Source organism: Rosa chinensis, chromosome 4 (assembly GCF_002994745.2).
Source record: "Rosa chinensis cultivar Old Blush chromosome 4, RchiOBHm-V2, whole genome shotgun sequence".
Lineage (NCBI taxonomy): Eukaryota > Viridiplantae > Streptophyta > Magnoliopsida > Rosales > Rosaceae > Rosa > Rosa chinensis.
Window position 1 is genome coordinate 56,871,718 of NC_037091.1, and position 25,092 is coordinate 56,896,809.

At 39.3% G+C, this 25,092-nt stretch overlaps 1 protein-coding gene across 1 annotated transcript; it reads left to right on the top strand.

Annotated features, from left to right (window-relative positions):
• Window positions 1-18,500: 18,500 nt before the first annotated feature.
• On the top strand, window positions 18,501-22,413 carry LOC112197427 (protein DETOXIFICATION 29). Its single transcript, XM_024338093.2, has 7 exons — window positions 18,501-19,049; window positions 19,187-19,728; window positions 20,849-20,935; window positions 21,034-21,090; window positions 21,196-21,553; window positions 21,684-21,770; window positions 21,898-22,413. Exons 1-7 carry the CDS (start codon window positions 18,687-18,689, stop codon window positions 21,982-21,984), a joined length of 1,581 nt encoding a protein of 526 aa, XP_024193861.1. The 5' UTR covers window positions 18,501-18,686; the 3' UTR covers window positions 21,985-22,413.
• Window positions 22,414-25,092: the final 2,679 nt, after the last annotated feature.

Genomic DNA, 25,092 nt, shown 5'->3' on the forward strand with positions numbered 1-25,092 from the left:
ATCACGTTGGAATGTAATATGAGCACATTGTTAGTGTGAGTCATCGTTCCCTATTAGGAATAGACTACAAGAGAATATATTGTTGTAACTACTTACCTTGTATATGTTGTGTAGTACAGTAGTACACAATAGTTGTAGTACGATTGTAATCTGTTTATATACACCACAGAATGGGTGTAATAATATATTAGAAAATTCATTCTCTATATCTCATCTTATTTGACTTGGTATCAGAGCAAATATCCGAGAGGATTTTGTCTCTTATTTTCTACTTCTAATTTTCCTAGTTCGAGGAATTAATTCAAAAACCCCATTGCTAGGGTTATTGTTTTTCCTTAAACGGCCTTACTCCCGTCGTTGTCTCTCATCCAAGAACGATCGGATTGTCTTCTTCTTGGACTTCATCGTCATCAAGGCCAACCACTTCCATCGATCAGACCGACTTCGTCTCCAGACTAGACCGCTGTCATCTTCCTTGTTTAGACCCAGTCACCTTCTTCCTGCAACAAATCCGGCATCAGACCAGATCGTCGTCCATCCCTGGTAGAGTCCAGTCGGCTTCGTATTCAGCCTGAGACCGCCGCCGCCATCTCTCATCAACCCAGATCGGCGTCATCCTTGATTACCAAACCGGCATCAATGTTCTCTATCCAGATCGGCGCCTGTTCTTTCTGTCCAGATCGGCGTCTACAATCAAAGTCTCTGCAACCCGACCCGAGCTACAAGGCGACCCGTGCAACAAGTCGAACCCGGGTCAACAAGTCTACCCGACCCGTGTGCAACAGGTTCAAAAAAAATATAAAAAAAATCTACACGTTCTATCATTATTCTTTTTAAGTCTCTATATGTTTTTCCGCTGCATATTTTGTGTGATTCTGCTACTATATTGTTGCAATGGGTGGTGATGATAGTGGAGGTCAAAGTTCTAAGATCAATGAGGTCCAAAAGATTGAGGTTTCTGTTCGAAGTTCAGACGGTGGTTCTTTTGGGGGTCCAAAACTCAACGGTACTAATTTCCGCACATGGAAGAAGATTATGTCTGTCCATCTTCGGGGCATACATAAGATGGGGCATGTGACTGGAACAACTAAAGCTCCTAGTGAGGAAGATGTGGATGCCTATGCTAAGTGGGAGGATGATGATGGATATGTGATGGCTCTCTTATTCAAAGCCATGACTGAAGATGTGCTACAGTTGGTGGAAGAGTGTGAGACTGCTGAAACAATATGGAAGACGTTGGGGGATTTGTATACCAACGAGTCTGATTTTATACAGGTTCATGAATTGATGTGTAAAGCTGCTAGTATGCAACAGAATGGGCAACCAGTAGCTGTGTATTTCACCAAGCTGAAGAATATATGGGCTGAAATTGATCAGAAGTGTCCTTGCAAGATCAAGAATCAGGAAGGTCTTGTGTGGTACTAAAAGGAGAAGGAGCTAGAAAGGGTTCATGTATTCCTGAGAGGGCTGGATGAGAAGCATAGCAGTGCCAAGGGAGAATTGATCAGAATGACAGACCCTCCTAGTTTGAACACAATTTTCAGATACATCCGCTAGGATGAGTCTTAGCAGGAAAGTGTCAAACATGCACAGGTTGAAGTATCTAGCCTATCCATTCAGGCCAAGTCACCGGTACCTTTCCTTTAGCCACAGAGTTAAGCCCCACTTCATCAGCAAGGTTTCCCACAAGGCTTCACCAACCGCCCTCGTCCTCAATGTTCTTATTGCAACGACTTTGGGCATGTTCGAGAGACTTGTTGGAAGTTGAACCCACACCTTAAACCTAAAAAGCAAGGTTATCGTCCTAAGGCGAAAGCAGCTGCTGTTCAATTAGTCCAAGAACCAGATTTCTATGGAGTGGCTGGCCAAGATCATCATACAGCAGGTGGAGCTGCTCCTACAGCCTCTATAGTTGGTCGAGGTAAAATTGGTATGGCTTTAAAGGTTTCTAACTTTGTTGGTTCAGATATATGGATTATTGATTCTGGTGCCTCCGATCATATGACTTATGACAAATCATATTTTACTGAATTGTCTTCCCCACTAGTGTCCTATGTAACCAATGCCAATGGTGAGGCTTTTCCTGTGTTAGGGTCAAGGTCAGTGCGTATTACTGCCACTTTAGAACTTCATAATGTGCTATATGTGCCTGACTTATCTCATCACTTGATATCTGTCCCACAGTTGAACACTGAGTCTAAATGCTCTTTAACCTTTTGTCCTATGTATGTGATTTTTCAGGATTTTCTCACCAGGGAGATAGTCGGTCGGGAGTATCTGAGGAGCAGGTTGTTCTATCTGGATCAAACATACGCAGGAGAGAAATCAGGAGCATAGTCCCGAGCCGCTTTGACTTCGAATTCTGATAAGCTAAGTGAAATTTGGTTGTGGCATCTCCGTTTAGGGCATCCATCTTTAAGTCTTATGAAAAAAGCCATGCCTACTCTGTTTATTGGTGTGGATGAGTCAATTTTACATTGTGAAACATGTGTTTTGGCCAAGAGTCATCGTGCTACTTATTCTCCTAGTGTTTCTAATAAAAGTGTTATTCCTTTTGAGTTGATTCATTCTGATGTTTGAGGACCTTCTAGAGAGCCTACTGTATCGGGTATGCGATACTTTGTGTTGTTTATTGATGATTGTAATAGATTGTCATGGGTTGCTCTTCTTAAAACCAAAGATGAAGTCTTCCCTGCTTTTCAAACATTTCGTAATCTTGTTCAAACACAATATCATAGCACCATTAAAGTCCTTCGTTCTGACAATGGGGGGGGGGAGTATGTTAACCATGTGTTCCAAGAGTGTTTTAAAATCCGTGGGATTGTTCACCAAACCACGTGTCCACACACACCAGAACAAAATGGAGTGTCCGAAAGGAAAAACCGTCATTTACTTGATATGGCTCGTGCCCTTCTTTTTAGTGCTCATATGCTTAAGTATCTTTGGGGCGATGCTATACATGCTTCCTCTCATCTTATCAATCGTCTTCCATCCAGTGTCCTTCAGGGAAAAATTCCATTTGAGGTTCTCGCCTCTCATGTCTCCTTACCATCATTTCATAATCTTCCAGCTCGTATTTTTGGTTGTGTTGCTTTTGTCCATGTACCAAAAAATCAGAGGTCTAAGTTGGATGCTCGGGCCCTTAAGTGTGTGTTTGTTGGCTATGGAGGCTATCAGAAGGGGTACAAGTACTATCATCCACCAACCATAAAGTATTATGTCACTATGGATGTTACTTTCTTTGAAGACATGAGTATTTCTCCTCTTTAGATACAGCTCTTCAGGGGGAGAATTCATATTTTGAAGAGCTATATCATGGAGAGGGGGAGGAATCAGAAGGAGAAGGAGAAGCCACACAGCGAGGAGGTATTTTGACGGATCCGGTTGAGACTATTAGCTCGCCGCCTCCAGCAGCAGAAGCACCAGTTTCCATAACTCAGAATGAGGTTGAAGACACAATTGTCCCTATTGCCATCGCTTCTACCCCTGATCCACAGCTTCCTGGTATTGAAGATCATCCATTTGAGGTATGTCCATCCACTGATACTAGTAGTAGTGAGTCTAATGTTGAGCAATATGTGTTACCACATAGGACCACTCGAGGTCAATTAGCCAAAAGATATGAACCTACTCTTACTGCCAAATCAAAATACCCAGTAGCCAACTATATGTCCACCAGGAGGTTATCTAAGTCATATGAATCATTTGTGAATCAAATATCTGCTGTATCAGTACCTAACAAAGTGCAGGATGCATTGGGGGATCCAAAGTGGAGGAAGGCTATGGATGAAGAGATGGAGGCGTTGCAGAAGAACAATACTTGGCAACTTGTGCCTCCACCACAAGGCAAGAAGGCTGTAGGCTGTCGTTGGGTATTTACCTTGAAGCATAATGCAGATGGATCAGTGAATCGATACAAAGCACATCTTGTAGCAAAGGGATTTACTCAGACGTATGGTATAGACTATGATGAAACTTTTGCTCATGTTGCCAAGATAAATATTATTCGGGTTCTGCTCTCGTTCGCTGCTAGTTTAAACTGGTCACTCCGACAGTTTGATGTTAAGAATGCATTTCTTCATGGAGAGTTAGTCGAGGAAGTGTACATGAGCCTTTCACCAAGGTATGTAGTTGCTTCTCCTGGTGAGATTGTATGCAAATTGAGAAAATCTCTGTATGTTCTCAAACAGTCACCTCGTGCTTGGTTTGGAAGATTTTCACAGTTCATGAGGAAGGTTGGTTACAGGCAGAGCAACTCAGACCATACATTGTTTCTCAAGCATCAACAAGGGAAGGTAACATCTCTAATTATTTATGTGGATGATATGGTAATCACTGGTAATGATACTGTTGAGATGGATAGACTGTAGAGACAGCTAGCCTCTGAGTTTGAGATGAAGGACTTGGGTGAGCTTAAGTACTTCTTAGGAATTGAGGTAGCCAGGGGGAGAGAAGGAATCTATCTGTGCCAGAGGAAGTATGTTCTTGACTTGCTGACAGAAACAGGTTTGTTGGATTGCAGACCTATTGACACTCCTATGGAGCAGAACCATTGTTTAGCTGAGTATCCAGATCATGTACCTACTGATCGAGCTCGCTATCAGAGGTTAGTTGGGCGCTTGATTTATTTGGCTCATACTAGACCAGACGTTGCATATACAGTGAGTGTGGTGAGTCAGTTCATGCATAATCCGAGTGAGAGTCACATGGATGCTGTTATGCGAATTCTGAAGTATTTGAAGTAAGCTCCCAGAAGGGGAGTACTGTTTTCTAAACACAACAACATTCTTGAGGTTTGTGGCTTCACAGATGCAGATTGGGCTGGAAATATCACAGATAGGAGGTCGACATCAGGTTACTTTACCTTTGTGGGAGGTAATTTGGTTACATGGAAGAGTAAGAAACAGAAAGTTGTGGCACGTTCTAGTGCTGAGGCCGAGTATAGAGGTATGGCTCATGGAGTGTGTGAATTTGTTGTGGCTGAAAAATCTGTTACGTGATCTGGGTTTCAAACTCATAACTTCCATGCAGTTGTATTGTGACAACTAGGCAGCTATTGACATATCACATAATCCAATACAGCATGATCGTACTAAGCATGTGGATGTTGATCGTCACTTTATAAAGGAGAAGCTAGATGCCAAAATTATTAGCTTTCCTTTTGTTCCAACTGAAGAGCAACTTGCAAATGTACTTACCAAAAGAGTTTCCAGGAAGGCGTTTTATGGCTCACTAAGCAAGTTGGGCATGGTTGATGTATATGCGCCAACTTGAGGAGGAGTGTTAGTGTGAGTCATCATTCCCTATTAGGAATAGACTACAAGGGAATATATTGTTGTAACTACTTACCTTGTATATGTTGTGTAGTACAGTAGTACACAATAGTTGTAGTATGATTGTAATCTGTTTATATACACCACAGAATAGGTGTAATAATATATTAGAAAATTCATTCTCTATATCTCGTCTTATTTGACTCACATCTTGAAGCAAAATTTAAAATGTCTTGAACAATAAGCTTGATTCGCTAAGGAGTTACTATTTTGCCAGTAATAGCTTGTATGAGGATTTGAGAGTCAGTTTCAACTTGAATGTGAGTAAAATCTTTGTTAATTGCTACTCTGAGACATGCTCTAAGAGCTAATACTTCGGTTACAAGAACAATAGTATAACCATTGTCATACACATATAGACTAGTTAAATATATATATACACTAGTTTGAGATTAGTCTACCTCTATATTTGAATTAATCATCTTTGATGTATCAATATATTTATATATCGTAAAGCTAAAAAAATTTGTGTTTCTTTTTCTTAGTTATTTTTCTTCTCCCCTAAAAGGAAGATTAAACTAATACAAGACAGATATCACCTAGCTAGATGAATAATGAGTGTTTTGATGAATCTAACCGATCGGTATGGTTTGAAGGTATAAAATACTGTCCAACTTGTTACATTATACTGAATAGTGATGAATTGTGTATCGCCTAGCCGCCTAGGTTAGGTGACCTAACTCATAATGAGGACACAGAGTACCAGCTCGATGAGGCCATCATCCTCATGAGCAATACAAACCAGCTTTCAAAAACTGTGGATGACAGCGCGCTCTACAACTATTGTTCATGACCCAACAAGAATAAGCAAACACATTATAGAGAAGGCAGCGTGCTTATTCATATATGTATAGGTGCAATGCCATCCTCACTATATGTGTTTCTAAAAATTGCGTTGCATCATTGACGTGACATTATGCCCCTTAGAAAATAGATGTGACATTATTTACTTTGGACACACCTTATATTTAAGTTCACGGATACTAGTCACACTCACACACACGTCAATAGGTCAATGGCAAAATGACCAAATTGACTGCTACATAACTTTAATTATTGTAAAATTGATTGATTATACATAATGTGTGGCTGCATTTTGCATAGATTGGTAGGTTTGCTCATGGATTAGAAAATGACCATTTATTTATTTGTATTAGGTAAGAGCGGTCTCAATAGTATAGTCCAAGTGAGTACTAGGCTTCTAGCCAGTGATATACGATTTAGAAGTATGTTGTAAAAGGCCGGCAATGCGCATGTCTTATTAGGTTAAATACATTGGTTATCAAATCTTTCCATAAATCTCTTGTTTTTTTCCGTCGTAATATTTTAAGTTGTTGAGTAACCTTGCTTGACAATATATGATGAACGCAAAAGAGATTGTAATATGTGTATTGGAATAAGCAAGTCTTGGTGTCGATTTGCATCCAAACAAAATAACATAAACATTTAGCACAAAATTTTGCTTTACTAAAGAATAAATAAAGATGTGTTAGCTCTCTTATATATTAATCGATATGTTTCAGAATAAGTTCTATTTGCTTGTCAATTGGATACCTTGATTATTGTTTGAATAGAGTAATAGAGCATTTTTTGTTGCAGTCTGAGCGACAAAGGTTTTCCTCTTCTTGAACCCTAGCTTGAAACGAGGATTTGAATTTCATACTTGATCCAAAAAATTTATCAAAAATGTCCCTGTGCTTATGCTAAGTTGATACTTGATACCAGTAGCGTTAAAGAAACAAAGCATAGAAGCATTGATCTTAGAAACCAAGGTGATAAAGAAATCGGATCCAATTCAATCTTCATGTCCATTGTCCAAGTCCAGGGCTCCAGGCACAGTGAGCTCCTAGATTTCTGTCATTGTCCTCATTCCATAATCCATACAGACAAAGCCAGAAGCAGCCTAAGAATCCATCCAGCCGGTCAGCATATAGTACAACTGAATCAGACAGCCGTTAAATAATCCTTCCAAATTAGCCAATCACAGGTGCATTGGGCCGCCATGAGCCTATTCCACCCAATTTAGAGTTTTAGACCCAAGTAATCGGGTTTATTATTATTATTATTATTATTTTTAGCAGAAGAATAGATTTTAATAATCTGAAAACCAGAGGTGCACACATAATAATATTCTATATTTGCACCCTATATTAGCGGCCAAATAATTTAGAAACAACAAGTATCATTCATTAAAACATTGACACACTTAAAAAAAAAAAATCATTAGTTCATCTCATGTAAAGATATGTCAGTAAGAATCGAATCCATGACATATGCAATGTTGGAATTAGTACTTACCAACATATCACAACTCATTGGCAAAACATTGATACTCACTTATTCAACGAGCCTACAAGACTATGACAAGTCTTCTTATATAAAATTAAAATTAAATGAGAATCCGATCTTTTCGCCAATACACTCAATTGTGGTGCTCCATGATCCTTTTTAACAAGGATATCTCAAACTAACCTTACCCTATACCCAGCAAAAGAAACACTAGTACACAACCATAAGATGAAAACTTCCCAATGTCGAATGATGGTTTCTAGGTTCTTTCAAGATGGAGTTTTTTTATTATAGCTTAGTAACAATTCTTGTTTTAAAAGTTTTTGTTTTTCTCTGTGAGTTCCAAGATTCTAAATTTTTGGTACGATTGATTGAATTGAAAAGCAATACCAATAATCCTACATTTATCAGTATGGATCATACTCTAAAATTGATATTGCCATTAGTACTCAATCAATCATGAATAGAGAAACATGAACTACAAATTAACAAGCCTAGCAGTCTTGCTCAAAATAGATGATTTGAGCTGATCAAGCTCTCTCAGGTAGGCTCTAGTTTCAGAAAGTTGCTTCTTGGCATCAGCAACCTCCTTTTCTTTCAGAGCCAAAGCCTCCATTTGGGCTTCTAGTTCTTTCCTTAATGATTCGTTGTCGTGATCACAGTTGGCCTTTTCTAGTTTGAATGCTCGATGCTGACTCACGAGATTAATGAATTCTGCACATTCGAGCATGAGACGACGCCAACCAACATCCAATCCTGAAGATTCTACATCCTTGAGCATAGCCGACATGCAATTCTTTGACTTTTCACTTTGTCAGCTGCATCACCGAAGGGCGTTTCAACTCTTGAACCACATAACAGACACACTCGAGGTAATAAGAGCGAATGACAATTGATTCCAATTGACAGCTTGCTACTACATCACCGTACTTGTCAAAGATTGACCGGAGAATGGGAGATAAGCTTCCTTTCACAAGGTACTTTCCCACAGAAACGCTGGAATTAGAATTAACAGATCGTGCATCGTCATCATCTCCCTCACCTACAGTCTTTACGATGGGAAGTTTTCATCGTTGTGTTTTTTTGCGGGTATAAGATAAGGTTAATTTGGGAATTAAATGATTTAATTTTATAATAAATAAATAAATTTGTGGGTGTACTAAGAATTTTGTTTGGTAGAAACACTCTTTAAACAAGGAGCAACACTGCATAGAATATAGGCTTAAGGCTAACAAAGCCTTAATTAAACATTTTCCCCGAGTACCGAAGCCCAACAATGGAAGAAGCCCATTGACCTAATTTTGGCCCAAGTGGCGATTGATCCATACCAAAATAAGGGTTTGTCTAGGATGGTCAATGCCTCTTTAGGGCATATTACTTTAGAGTTTGGACTTTGGACTAAACAAATATCTTCGTCAAATTAAATACCATGATGTTTAGGGTACCCTGATGATCTGAACTCAACCTTAAATAAATTATACAAGTTGAACTCAACCTTAAACAAAACTGCCTCATGATTGACATTAAGCTGTTTACAGACTTTAGAAGCCAAGGATATACCAAAAATTAAACTTCAAATTCGAATGAGTTACAATTATTAAGTTAGCTAAACTCAATCCGAACTCAGATGATTGACAAGAAGAAAGGTAATTGGAACATCGGTAGTCCATTTTGCATTTAAACTCGTGGGTCACTCAAAGATCTCAACAGTCAAATCCTACCGATTTGAAAATACAATTGTCATGGTACGATAGTCTTTGTCAAATCGATCAATTTCTAGACACTTGAATTAAAAACAACAACTCACTCGTAGCCTCGTGCACTGAAGTGGGGAAGATAGAGTTTCAGGGAAGCTGCACGGAAAGGACCGTTAGTTAGTAGTTTTAGTGTATCACATTGCTTGCAGATGCTCTAATTTGCAGGTCACACCTGAACAAATTTTTGAGTATATGAATACTATGATCAAGCATCCGAAGTTCGGATTTCAGTCCTCGTCGGATTGGATTAAGAAGGGAATAAATTCTTGGTTATATATAATTTTTAAGTTAATCATTGGCAAGAGGATGATGACTGATGTGCCATGGGAACAGTATCGATGCTGAGGAAAGAATGGACAAGCAGAAAGAGCCATGCCCTACGTGGGTGAAAAGAGACGGTCCACTTTAGAAAGGGAAACAATTAATCAAACAAACAAAGACGTGTGTGGTTCTTTATATATTAAGACAGAAACCATTGCCTGCATTCATTGTTAAGGCCAGTGACTATCGTAGCTAGCTTGGCCTGCAATCTTGATACGTATCAATCTTGGCTTCTATCTCTCTCGATCGATCTGTTTCGCCGAAACTGACTGAAATCTGAAAGTACAGATGATTGATTGTCAACTACCATTCTTGGGGAAAGTACGTACGAGGCAGTTCAGCAGTTGCAATCAAAGTCTGACAGTTGTTGAATGGTGGTTATATATTCTAAGACGTAAAACTATACTCTTGATCAAGTAAGAAACATAAATAAGTGAATTCGCATACATTAGTTATAGGAACAAAATGTCGATCCGTTTTAGTTATTTGGAAAGTTAACTACAAAGCAGTTTGATCTTTTTTCGTTGTTTGTATATAACTGTATGCGAGTGTCTATTCATACCTCCAATATTAGTATTTAGACTTTTTTTTTTTTCCAAATAATAATTGACTTTGTCAACTCATATCAAATTACCAATAAAGACATAAATAAGAAAAAAAAAAAAGATTTATTCTTATCTCTATGAACCGTAATACTCACTGCACTATAAAAAAATAAAATGAGAGAAAATAGGAAATACAAAGACAACTCAGTTGATGAAACCCTACTCAATCTGAATGCAAACAAACATGTGAACGAGTGGCAACAAAAAGCAGTACTCTAGCACGTTTCAGTTTAGCGGCAATGACACCTAAATGCAATGAAAATAATACTTAATTGGAAAACATATTTGTATGAGATGATGAGCAAACATGGTATTGTTGTCTATGCTAATCAAGAGTCGACAATTCATTGAAAAAGTGCTAGCACCTCCATAACTATTATCTAGAGGATGAACTTCAAAAAAAAAAAAAAAATTTGCTGCAATTCCAAATCTTCAAAAACTGAAGGAGGTCCAACTAATGATTTTTAAAAGTATGAATAGAATCTTAAAAAAAGGGCTTTTATTGATTTTATTGAACGATGGGTATTATAGGAAGATTAGAGAGGTGTAGATAGCAAAATGGTTATTTGTAAAAATAAATTTGAGGTCTATTAAGTGAGGAGGTCCAAATGCCAAATTTAGAGCTATGAATAGAACCTCCGTAACTGTATCTGTATCCGGAAAATGTTAGGGCTTATAGTTTCTTTTCAATCTTGTCTAAACTACATATATACTGATATATAGTTTCGTGGATACTCAACAGTTAAAATATAATTGCGTGTGTGTGCGCGCGCAGTTATCTCTAATCCGTACTGGTCAAATTTTGATACTGGAGATGGTGAATTTCTCCGCTCCATTACCCAATGTTCTTCTGAATTTCTCGCCATTATGGTTGGAGAGCCGATATGAACCCAACTTGATTGATGGGAGATTATCCATCCCTAGCTAGGTCAGACACACACACACACACAGTGTATTGTACTTGGCAATGAGGTTTAAAAACATGATACTATATTTGCACATACTCTAAAGCATCTCGATCTTCTGCATTAGTTAGAGACCAAATAGATTCTTTAATCACATCCACGCTGCACTCATATGAAGAAACTTGTATAATTTACAGTATAAATATAAATTAACCTCGGACCGAAAAAGAAAACTATAAATTAACCAATCACTTATAGTTTTATATAGTTTACTGTATCACTGTAGACTCAAATTAATCCAGCGTGCTTTTCACATGGATTAACAGCAAGTTAATTAATCACCATCCCAGTTAGCTTTAACTACTTTGTAATCGAGTTGACAGTGTGATATGTAATTGCAGCTAGCTCTACCGGTCAACTCAGTTTCTCATCCCCTGAAATTCATATCTATTGCATGCAGCTTAATTAATTAATTAATTATAATCGATATTTTAGCTTGTTAGATCTGGCCTCTGACTAAAGAAGACCCATCAATTTAATCAGTAGGAAGCCAAAGCTTAAGCATGCAATACAAAAAAAAAAAGAAAAAGTATATACTAATGTGGAGAATATTTAGAGCATATCCAGCAATACCTCTACTCATGCCAGTCATGCATACACACGGACACACCCTAAACTTTAGCAAATCTTGTTCATTTCATGGATAATGGATTATTTCTCCTTGGAGTTATTTTTTAAAGTAGAAAATTGCAAGCAGAATATATCCTCTGACTATATGATCGATCTTCTGTTCAGGCAAACTGTAAATTAGTTCTTCATCATCCGACAAGTATATCTCCTTAAACTTATATATGATCATAACCAACGAAATATATGGTCGAGATATTCTGTGTATACTTCGCCCAATTAAACGTGATCAAAATATCACGTTTTCAATTGATTCCTTTTGACTTGAACGAAGAATGTGAGGTGTACCAAACAAACTAAGGCCTGGATTGATCACAATCTCACATGATAGCGATCGTAGTTAGCATTTAATCTTTTTTTTTTTTGGGGCCGTTTGGTAGGTTTTTTTAGAAAAATACTATTGTTTGAATGTACGTTATTTCTATTCAGATTAAATTCGGAAAGAAATTCGAAAGGATTAGTCACGTAATTAAATTCTAAAATTCCATAAAAGATGATCATAATTTAGGGTTCCCTGTCAAAGTCAGTCTAATTTCTAGTCATTAATGCTGTCACTGTGCTAACAAGCACAGATCGTCGACTACCAATAACCGGATATTGTGTTTTTGGTTTAACCTTCCAAAAATAACTGATCGATCTATTGATTTATATGCTGTTTTTATTTTTATCTTATTTTTTCAAATAAGAAGTGTGTGTGTAGATAAGGACATAACCGACATTTTTTTAGAGAATGTGGGTGTCAATCCATTAATAAAACAACATGTAAATAACATCATATAGAGACAGGCAGAATAGCAAAAAAACCCTAAGCGGCTTCTTCTTTGCAGCACCAAACCCTAAGCAAACGCCAACCTTCATTGTCGACATCCTTCACCATTTTGCAGTCCCTGCATTACCACATCCCGATCTCTCCATGTCAAGTATTGATTCTGTCACCAAAAGCTTTGCTATCTCACTGGCTATCGCTATCAATGAGGTGGTCGACATCTCTTCCATGGAAAATGGGGGGGGGGGGGGGGGGGGGGGGGGGGGGGGGGGGGGGCAGCGCAATGCTCAGTCATACCTTCTAGCAAGGCCTCTAACTTCAAAGCCAACAAATGTTGCTCATTTGCTGATCTGCGTAGGCATTTTCGTCGAATTTGGGTGCTGAACAAAAGTTTTAGTGTTCAGCAGAAAGCTCCGAAATGATTTCTTTTCTCCTTTGATCTGCTGGGAGACAGAAATAAGGTATTGATGGGTGGACTGTGGAGTTTCAATCGTGCTTTGGTTGTTATTCAGCCATATGATGGAGTGGCATCTCTGCAATCTGTAGAGATGGAAGATCTTTTCTTTTGGGTTCACATCACTGACATGCCGCCAGCATATGAACAGAGGAACACTATTGCCAACGTTGCCTCTGTTGCGGGTAAATTTCTTCATCTGGATCAAAAGCTGTTTGATGCAACTCGTGAAATTAAGGTTAGGGTTTCTCATGCAATTTCAAAACCCTTCTTCATGCAAAAAACCCTAAAATTTGGCAAAGGGGTAGAGCAAGAGGTTCACTTCTTCTTTGAGAATCTTGTGGGCAAATGCAACATATGCCATTGTGTGTATCACAAGGGGGACGCATGCAAGGTTGAAGCCACCGCGCCAGCAGTCATGGCTGCTCCTACACCGGTGGCAAGAAAATTAGAGATCAATGGTCCTTTCTTTGGGTGTCATGACAGTCAATTCAAGAATGATTTGTTTCACTTCCAAGGTCTTACCACTCCCATTCTTCCACCTGTGGGAAGGTCTCTTTTTGGAGGTGTTGAGATTAGTAAGGTACGCAAACCTATTGTTCTTCGTCATGCAGGAAAAAAACAAGCTAATGAAGACAATAAATTGGCCTTGGTACCCATTGACACCGACCAGCCTGCTAAGTGAGATCGACCCTTCCCCTCTCCAAAAAAGCTGCAATTTATGATGTCTGATTTACTAGAAGGCAAAACAAGCCTATTGCTCCCTCCAAGAAGGTAAAAATGCCTGAATTTCCTACTAAGTTCAATGCAAAGTCTCTGGGATTAGTGGAGACACCAGGTGGTATGCTAGTGCCTGCAGAGGTCATGATGCCTAAACCTTAACAAGTTGAGCTTCCTGGTGGAAAGAAGAAGAGAGGTAGGCCATTGGGAGCCAAGAACAAAAATCCTCCCAAAGCAAAAAAGGTTCCTGCTGAAACTGTTCTGAGTGTTCTGTATTCAGGTAAGCCTCCAAGCTCTAGCTTCAAGGCAACGAGAAGATATATGGTTTTTCTTTTATGTCTAGCCTATAGACTATGTAAATGTTTGGCATAGTTATAGGCTCACTTTAATAAGTGAGCGATAAGTTTGAATAGAGTAGGTCTATCCTATGTACTACTGTGGCTCCTCCACGAATTCTTATCTGGTCATTGTTATGTGTCAGCGGATGGGTATGTAATGGCCTTCTTGGCATGAGTTTTATATCAATGAAATTTCATTAGTTCAAAAAAAATATAGAGACAGGCAGACAAGTCACCAAAAACTTAGGCTACGACAAGATTGAGCAATCCATAGGAAGCCCAAAGGCTAAAACTAAAAAGGAATAATAAAATTAGGGCAACCTAACATGCAATATTATACTAAAGAAAATAATATGAAAAAACAGTTTTCTTATACTACTAAGAAGAGATCCGAAACAACTCAAGATCTAACCTTATATTATTCATGTTCCCACGAAAGAACCCTACTTAAGGGCACTCGTAGGAAAGCTGGCCAACTCAACTGGAACCAAATTAACCTCCATGTCCTCTTTCATGGCCTCCGCTACATGCTCCTCGATCCACTGTCGGAGTCTCCACCATATTTAACTTAAAACCCCGCTTCTTCCTAGGCTTAGAATCACCCTGCATCTTCAACTTTTTGGGCTTCAAACCCTCCAGTAGGGTTATTCTTTCTGCCCGGAGGCCTTCTCACCTTGGACTTCTTTGCAAGAGACACCAAGATCACACCATTGGAGCTCTTCAATGCCAGCTTTGGTTCAAAACCTAGTTGCGCTTGATCCGGGCCCGAATCTCCCCATGCGTTGCACCTATCAATTTTACTGCCCTCATAGAGAACAGAGCCAACAACAACCTAAAAATCTTGACCCAAATAGGAATCAAAGAGATTGGGGCTATTGCAACATCACCAAATTCATTGAACGTCTCCACCGCAAGGACATGCTTCCCAAAAAACCATGAACCACCTTCAAGTACCTTATCTCAGTTTGCTGCCTCCGTAAAGTTTAAAACAAAACGACTACTCTACTCCCTGATCCTCAAGCGGTTCCCAAAACCCCACATTGAAGCCATCGTGCCCATGAACGCCTTCTTGTTTGTTGTCCCTAGAGCAGGCGATCAGACACCGCCGCAACACCCACTGGTCCAAACGACGCCCTCTCATCCTCTATGATGGCAAGGGTCGCAGCCAGCCTAGTTAACATTTCATCAACCATGGTGAAAACCCTAGAAACTGATGTTGAAAGAAGTGGAGACAAAGAGAAAAACCTACTCCTACAAACTCTCCTAAGACTATAACATTTGTTTTTGATACTAGAGGTTGTTTTTTGTGATTGCTTCACCGGTACAAAAATATAAGGACATAAAGGTACAATGTGTTTCTAGTGAGAATTCAGAGACTAAGTATGAAGCACGCAAGATAAAGAGAGAGATCGAGATGACACAACATGTATATTGGTTTACCTTACTTAAGAGGCAAGGCTACGTTCACTTAGAGATTTCACTATGAGTGAGGCTAAGTAGCCTTTGTAGTAATACAAGTGTGGGGATCATGGATCCCATCCTCATCCAAGTAGGGGATGACTCTCTTTTATAACTAAATGATGTTTCATTCTATTTTACATTTTCGATGTGGGACCTAATGCACATATTGCTTCTCCTGAAGCCTTTTAAAGAGCATGGGAGGGTGGCCTCCCGGCGAGATATCGTTCGACCTCCACTATGGCGAGGTAGCTCAGGTGTCGGTTTACCAGATGTATGTCATAGGCAAGGTTAACCATATCACGGGGACCACTTACGAGGTCATTGCTTATGCTTGGCGGTATGTGATATATGTGGTATCAACACAATGAACACTTTCATATTACAACTCCTAGATTTTGTATGTTTGGTGACATAAAATACGTGATCTAACTTTTCATAAATAATGAGTAGACTACTTCATTTGCACATGTAAATATTCTCGATCCCTAGTGGCCTAATCCCTATCTTAAATTGCTTGATTTTATAAAAATAATTTCACATCGTGAGTTGTGGCTAAGTGATTATTTTATATAAATGATATCGTTGAAATCATGTATTCAAATCTCACTAACATAAAAAAAAACGTGTAGGATGAAAAAAAATTGTTGTTTCTACTAATAAACAATTTTACATATAGCAATTAATGATTTATTCAGTTTTAATTTGCTCTCTCAAGTATTGCTTGATATCATGTTATCCAATTACAGAATATGTATCTTCTGGAAATGGCATAAATTCTCCATACCTATGATATCAACTCATCAATCGTATACATTATAGTAGATATAACTGACTCATCAATCGTATACATTACAGTAGATATAACTGACTATAGTACTCTACGATTACTATTGTTCAACTCATGACTTCTTCTTCTTGGACAAGGGCGTAGCCAATATAGGGCGAGAAGGGTCAGATGACCCCTCTCAACTTTTGAAAATTGTTCCTGATTGGCTTAAATTTAAGCATCTTTGATATAAAACTAAACTTGATTGGCTGAGATTTTGGATTTTAGTTGACCTTTTGTGAGAAGATCGGCTCATTGGTCTAGCTAAACTTTGGGCCCACTTTCTTATGATCAGCTTCACATATTTTAATACATTTATTCTCCGAACAAAGAAGATCAAGACTAATTTACCTTATTCAAAAAAGAAAAAAAAAAAAAAAACTTTCACACTAGACCGAGTACAATAACACATTAGACTATTCTTTTTCTTAAATTTTTGCTAGGCATCTCAAAAAAATTTGGGATAAATTAATTCAATGTAATATATTCATCTTTTAAATTGAAGCTATTTTGGTGGACAATTGTAACTAAATGAAGTATTAATTATCCGATAATTCTTTAACATATAAGGTAATTTGGCCATTAAAATTTGGACCCTCTCCTCAATATAATTTCTAGCTACCCCACTGTTCTTGGACCTTTTTTCAGAAGTAGTAAACCTGCAACAGAATACACATCATCATATATGATGTCCTAATACGTGTCCAACACAAATGTAGTCTTGTTCATGTCATAATGACTACTTATCATCTTCATCGGAAACGTAATTTTCGAAGTTCGTAGTAACCTTAAACTGAACCTTTATCATCAGAAATCATCATGTATGGTCCAACGCCGCCCGGCTTTGGGTTTTTCTGTTCAGGCCATCTCTTCGTGCAACTGTACAAGTATCTACTTCAATTTCCGTAATGTTATAAACGACGTCATATGATCTACAAAATTTATACACTTTGCCTACGATTTCTAATTTGTAATAATTAGTTAAGAAGCTTCGACGTCTCTCACTTGAAACAAGAACGGATGGTATACCAAACTAGACTCGATCACAAGCCCAAATATAATGGCATGTGTAGACTTATTGGGGCTGTTTGGTACACGATCGATCACATATAGATACGACTAATTGCATGCAATATTAATTTGCGTTAGTACTTAAAGGGCCGTTTGGTAACTGACACATATGATTACTACTTGTTTTCACTGGTTGTAGGTATTCTCTATTAGGATTAAAACTCGAGCACAATTATAGCAAAGAATTACACTAAGAGACAAATTAAGTATAATATGGCGTGTTGTTGGAGTAATAGAGAGAGCATCATCTCGCTCTCTATATTTAGGAGCGAGATAGCTAAAAGTTATAATAGAGAGTCATTTATGCGTACTAGTATAGCAACATTCTTACATGAATTGATCGAGTAACTGGTTCATACTATTTTCTAAGCGTGTGTCATCAATGATGTCAATCATATATACATTATCTACATTTAAAGATATTATGTTATTTGACATGACACAAGCACGTACTTGATTTTACATGAGATATGCAAGATTGGACACCAGCAACTAGTATTGTTTTTTTTGGGCTAATTTCTGAAAATAACATAGCTTTTGGCTTAATTATATACTAGCAGAAAAATGTTAGTCTATATATACATATAACAATTCAATGAGCAACGTTTATATTGCTACTCGAGACTTTACTAATCTAGTACTAGATACTGTGTGGTTGTTATTTGATGTGAATTACGTATCAAACTTTTCCTAATTCTGGGTAGTTCATAGTTTTCAACAAACTTGACTTGCTGTAGCAATATCTATCATCAATATCCAACCTCATACCTTAGTTTGATTTTATATGAACAAATTCCATATGTCCCAATGATTTGGTAGTAAGTAAGATTTTATAGTTTGATTAGTCAATTTTGGTTTGCTTGAAATCTCCAAGTCAAACATTCTTAAGAGAGATTTGTTGTAGCAAATTCTCCCGTACTATATATTGACCTGTTGGTGTATATTTCACTCAAAACCCAAATCGACCTTCACACATGAATATCGAGTTTTTGTGGCCGCCGAATATTTGTTTCTTTTTGTTGGTTTTAATTTATAGAATTACTAAATATAATACTAAAATGGACTCACGAGACACTAGCTATATGTACCAATCACTACCAATGCAAATGCGAATCCATTTCCAACACTTGACCTAAGAACTTAACCAGATCCAATGGCGGACAATAGGCAGCCACTTCTGTCCTCGAGAGACGAGGTGGTGCCACCTCCTCAACATCAGGTGCATGACCACCTAGAGTCCCTCCCACCCGCAAACCCTTCTTTCATTTCTAGCAGCACCTTCAATCCCGACTCCGATGACATCCCTCCCATCAATGGCGTCCGCGACTTCTTCCGAGAGTTCAAGCGGGAATCCAAGAAGCTCTGGTTTCTTGCCGGCCCCGCCATCTTCACTTCCCTATGCCAGTACTCTCTCGGCGCAGTCACCCAAATCTTCGCCGGCCACGTCGGCACTCTAGACCTGGCCGCCGTCTCCATCGAAAACTCCGTCATCGCTGGATTCTCCTTCGGCCTTTTGGTATTTATCTTTTATCCAATACAAGCAACAAACTTTCTATGCTTAAGTTATCTATAGTCGGACAACATACCATATCATATTATTTCGACATAGTGATATTGATTGTAATAATTTGAATCATAACATGGTGAATGAAGCTTGGAATGGGGAGTGCGCTCGAGACGCTATGCGGGCAAGCGTTCGGGGCCGGACAGTTGGACATGTTAGGAATCTACATGCAGCGTTCGTGGGTGATCCTCAACATAACCGGCGTAGCGTTGTGCTTTCTCTACATATTTGCTCAGCAGATTCTGTACGGAATAGGGCAGACGGCGGAGATATCAAAGGCGGCGGGGGTGTTCGCTCTCTATATGATTCCACAGCTGTTCGCGTACGCGTTTAACTTTCCGATAACCAAGTTTCTGCAGTCACAGAGCAAGATCATGGTGATGGCGGTGATCGCGGCGGTGGTGCTGATCATACACACAGTGTTCAGCTGGCTGCTGATGTTGAAGCTCGGGTGGGGGCTGGTTGGCGCGGCGGTGGTGCTCAACGTGTCCTGGTGGCTCGTAGTGCTGTCGCAGCTGGGTTATATTGTGGCCGGGACTTGTGGTCGGGCGTGGACGGGCTTCTCTTTGAAGGCCTTCCATAATCTTTGGGAGTTTGTTAAGTTGTCTCTTGCTTCAGCACTCATGCTCTGGTAAGTGGTCTCCAACCACAAGCTCTCTTGCATCTTCATTTTAATTTTTATCCCAAATCTCTTCATTTGAGTATCTTGTATTTTTTATAAACCGAGGAGATGTGCTCACTTAGAATCTGTTTTTGATATAGTTCCTGAATTGCGCACCTCTCCTTGACTTTTTACATTCTCATGATTTAATCTTTCTGTTTGAACTATTTACCTTCTTCCTATAAATGGACAACGGACGGTCAAAGCTACGATATATGCTATAAATGGACAACGGACGGTCAAAGCTACCATATATGCCAAGTCTTTGCCGAGATTTACTCAGAGAGAGATTGCCCTTTGAAAAGTTGCATGTGGATCATTTCTCTCCTTTAGATCTTCCATATGGGTCCATCCCAGGACTGGAGAGATCTGACTGTCTTGACTTTTCTTTTTAATATTCTAGGCACTTTGCTGCCCTTTGCTAGCCACTCACTAACGAGTGGCTACATGTGCTATTATGTTAATGAATGAGTATCTTCTCGTCCTTTATTTTTAGAAGGAACGATTAATTCTTCATTAATTTCCTTGTAGATATTAATTGAAATATGAACAATTTAGCAATGAATGAGAATTTCTAACAATAAATAACCCTATTTATTCTAGTGCATAAGTTTTCTCTGTGTACACTAACAAACAACCAATTTGTTATGTAATAAATATATATTCGTTGTTACTTTGTCAGTTTGTCATTTGCATTCTAAATTCTTAAAATATTATATTAAGTAGCTGAATATAAAACTTACATTCAATTAAATTAATTTTTTTATTTATTAAAAAAAAAAAACTTCCTTTGCCTTGATTTGCTCATGATATTCAAATTGCTCCCGCTTAGCCCAGTACCATTTGATCTAATAGCATAAATCTCATCTTTATAAGTAGGAAGTCTTGAGTTCGACTCACAAAATTGCTCCTGCTCATGTTCATTTTTACCATCATAATCGTTCTAATCTATTATAAATATAAATACCTTTTTCCTCCTAAAAAACTAAACCGAATGCTTATTGTTTGTTGGTGAAAATCAGTGACAACTTCACATGGTTAATCTTGCAAAACAGAGCTGTTGATTTTTCTTTTGTCAATTCTTGTGCAGTTTGGAAGTGTGGTATTTTATGGCCTTGATTCTCTTTGCTGGGTACCTACCCGATGCAGAAGTTTCTGTGGATGGCCTATCCATATGGTGAATACTCTGTTTCTCTCTGCATTTTTGTAAGAGGCACTGTCGACACTGATTGTACCCATGGAAATAATTGACTTTTTTCCCTGTTGAGTTTGCAGCATGAACATCTTGGGATGGACAGTCATGGTGTCTCTAGGCATGAATGCTGCAATAAGGTCAGTAAATCTCATCAAAACCTTACAATGCCAAAACTCACTTCTAAACATCTCAATCCCAACGTCCTAAATGTTCAATATGAATTGAAATTACGTACTTTGCAGTGTAAGAGTGTCGAATGAACTAGGAGGAGGACACCCAAGAACAGCAAAGTTCTCACTAGTAGTGGCTGTGATATCATCCTTTTTCGTCGGTGTTTTCATTTCCCTCATCCTCATCATCTTCAGAAACCAATATCCCGCCTTGTTTTCAAGCGATTCGGAAGTGCAGGCTCTCGTGAAGCAGCTTACGCCTTTGCTGGCAACCTGCATTGTCATCAACAACATTCAGCCTGTATTATCTGGTGTTGCAATTGGAGCAGGATGGCAAGCTATTGTGGCCTATGTGAACATAGCATGTTACTATGTAGTTGGGGTACCTTTGGGTTTACTCTTTGGTTACTACTTTGACTGGGGTGTTGAGGTAAGTCTCTATCTATCTAGCCCTGCGCCCCTGCCCAATATTTTTAGAATTTTAGTGGATAGTCAAGAACATAAGCATCGCTAGAAAAAGTCTTCCTCTTTATCTTCATGTTTCTCATATACTTTTGCAGGGTATCTGGAGTGGAATGCTGATAGGGACATGCATCCAAACTATTGTCCTTTTCATCATGGTTTATAGGACCAACTGGAACAAAGAGGTAAAGGGATCGATTTGAACATCAATTTCATTTCCTCTTGTACAACTCATAAGATATTTTACCAACTCTTCAACCAAGCCAAGGATACCCCATACAAACTGAGGCATTTAATGTGTTACGACTGCAGGCTTCTATAGCAGAAGACAGGATAAAGAAATGGGGAGGCCAATCAGACAATGCCATTGACAAGGAGAGCAACATTGCAACAACATAGACAGAAGTTAAAAAATTGAAGAACCTATTGTCTTCAACTCGCGAAATTGGCATAGACTATTACGAATTTATGAGGAAGAAAGTAGCCGTATCGAAAATGCAATTTTTGTTTTTCAATGTTAGGCCAAATCTTCTGCAAGAATATGAAGATAAATGGCACGAGACCTTCCCAGTCATTTCGGCATATTGGCAGTGAAAGATGATTTTGGAGCTAAGTAAGAGGACTTTTAATCGCTGTATGACTATTCCAGTAGGCATAGAAAAACCATTGTTCCTAGATTAATTGATCATCTTTGTAGTTTATGCTCATTATCGAAGTTATTTACGCTCATTATGTACCATTGCGAAAAATTCCAGTGGCATCGTGATAAGTCCTATGTTCTACTTAAAGAAAGAACAAGATGGAATAACATACACCTTGATGCAGAAACTGTTGTATTACGTACACAATATAATTCTCTGAAGATGCAACATTAAGAATACTACATATAGAAACTAAATGGTGGTGAATAGCCGGGTACTTAGGCTCGTATAAGCTTCTATCATAACCCCTACAAAAGGCTAGCTTCGTACGCACGGGGAACAGGGGTAGAGCAAGCAATTCCCACCTGACAGCTCCCAAGGAAAATCCCGAATTGTATCTCAGATTGATTGTATACTACATACTAGAGGTGGCAAACGGGCCTGCCCGGCCCGACCAGGCCCATTTTAAGCGGGTCTAGTCGTGCTTCGTGCCGTGCTTAGGCCGACCCATTTATTATCGTGTCGGGTTCGTGCCGGTCTATTTACTTAAACATTAAGCTCGGTCAGGCCCATGGCCCGAGCCCATATCGTGCCGGGTCAATAAACGGGCCGTGCTCGTGCCTACCCACTATAAAGCACGATTTTAAAATCTTAATTTGAATAAATAAAAATTAATTTTATTTAACTATTTAGAAAATTAAAATAAATTAAGTTCTCCAATATTTTTCTTAATCTTAGCTTTTTAAGATTTGTTTTCTAATAATTTTTTATATTCCACTACAAGAAAGAAAGAAAGAAAAAAATAACTCAAAATATATTGCTTTTATATTATTGTGAGATTAATCTTTATTAATATAATGAAGATTTAGTATCATATTATTCTTTCCTTCATTCTATAGTTGAATTATTATGAGATTAGAAAAACTACTTTATGTCAAAACAAGGATATAATGTTTTATTTCACTATTTTGACAACATAAAAGAAATAACATTGATGAAATTGTCATGAGATTTTAAATAAAGAGGTCTAATATTCAAATCTCATCATTGTGGTTTTTTAATATTTTTAAAAACAAAATGAAATTTTGTGTTTGTAACGGATCGGCTCATAATATGTCGTGCTCAGGCCGTGCCAGGCCCATTACGAGCTCGGGCCAGGCCAATGGGCCAATATTCTTAGCCCAACCCGACCCGTTATTCTAACGTGCTTGGGTCGTGCCGGGCCACTAATGGGTTTGGGTCATGCTGGGCCTCTTTCAAGCATGTCGTGTCCATGCCGTTCGCTTAGCAGCCCATTTGCCACCTCTACTGCATACATGTGTATAATTTAGGGGTGGGGTCGGTTCTGAAAGGTTCGGTTTTGAGCTGAAACCGAGAATCAAACCGAAATTCTACTTCAGTTCGGTTTTGCATTTTTGAGAATTTAAAACTGAAAACTGAACCGATCCAACAGGTTCGGTTCGGTAAGGTCCGCTAGGTGAATTACCCTCGGTGGATTTCCAACCTGGTCATGGTCAAGAAACCTAGCGGAAAGTGGCGGATGTGTGTCGACTTCAAGGCCTTCAACAAGGCGTGCCCCAAGGATAGCTTCCCGCTACCCCGCATAGATCAGTTGGTCGATGCAACCGCTGGCCATGAGTTGCTCAGCATGATGGACGCCTTCTCCGGCTATAATAAGATCAAGATGCACCCCGGCGACCAGGAATGCACCACCTTCACCACTGACAAGGGCCTATACTGTTACAATGTCATGCCTTTCGGTTTGAAGAACACCGGTGCTACCTATCAGCGGTTGATGAATGCTATGTTCACTGAGCATCTTGGCAAGATCATTGAGGTCTATGTGGACGACATGTTAGTCAAAAGCATCAAAGCCAGCGGACACGTGGCAAACCTCAGGATTATATTCGCCATCCTCTTGGCCTATGGTATGCAGCTCAACCCAGAAAAGTGTTTCTTTGGCGTCACCGCCAGCAAGTTTCTGGGGTACATTGTCAGTGAATGGGGCATAGAGGCCAATCCTGACAAGGTGCAAGCCATCCTCAACATGAAGGCTCCGGAATGGAAGGTGCACGTTCAGAGCCTCTAAGGCAAACTAACCGCCCTCTCGCTGTTCATCTCCAGACTCACCGACAAGTGCCTCCCATTTTTCAAAGTTTTGAAGAGGACCCACAAGAAAGTAATTGACTGGACCCCAGACTCTGAGGCGGCGTTCCAGAGCTTAAAGGAATACTTGGCAGCAGTCCCACTTCTGTCCATCCCTGTACAGGGGGAGGTATTATACATCTACCTAGCGGTATCACAATCAACAGTTAGTTGCGCCATTGTGCGACGAGAGAACCATGAGGAGCTCCCAGTCTTCTACGCCGGCACAGACAAGATACCCCCCACTGGAGCAGCTTGCTCTCGCACTCATCGTCTCCGCTAGGCGACTCTGCCAGTACTTTTAGGCCCACACAATTCATGTACTAACAAATCAGCCGCTGAGGCAGGTGATGCAGAACCTTGAACACTCCGGATGCCCTAGCAAGTGGGCCATCGAGCTCAGTGAGTTTGATATCGAGTACAAACCGAGAACCGCCATGAAGGGCCAGGCGGTGGAGGATTTCATCGCTGAGCTCACCGAGTGTCAGGATGAACCCAGCCCGGAAGCGGAGGTCAACGCAGAAATGGTAACCGCTGATAAGGCAGTCCCCGAGCAACGGTCAGACTGGAACCTCCATGTAGACGGCTTTGGCGTACCGCTGGAGTTATCTTGACTGGGCCAGGGGGACTCAACGTGGAATACACATTAAAATTGAATTTCACAACCTCAAAAAACATGGCGGAGTATGAAGCGCTCATTGCAGGATTACTCCTCGCCATC

Excerpts from the sequence above, each read along its gene's own strand:
- LOC112197427 (XM_024338093.2), top strand. The coding sequence starts at position 18,687 with ATGGCGGACAATAGGCAGCCACTTCTGTCCTCGAGAGACGAGGTGGTG. Across the intron at positions 19,050-19,186 it reads GATTCTCCTTCGGCCTTTTG|CTTGGAATGGGGAGTGCGCT; the intron begins GTATTTATCTTT and ends TGGTGAATGAAG. Across the intron at positions 21,091-21,195 it reads GGCATGAATGCTGCAATAAG|TGTAAGAGTGTCGAATGAAC; the intron begins GTCAGTAAATCT and ends CGTACTTTGCAG.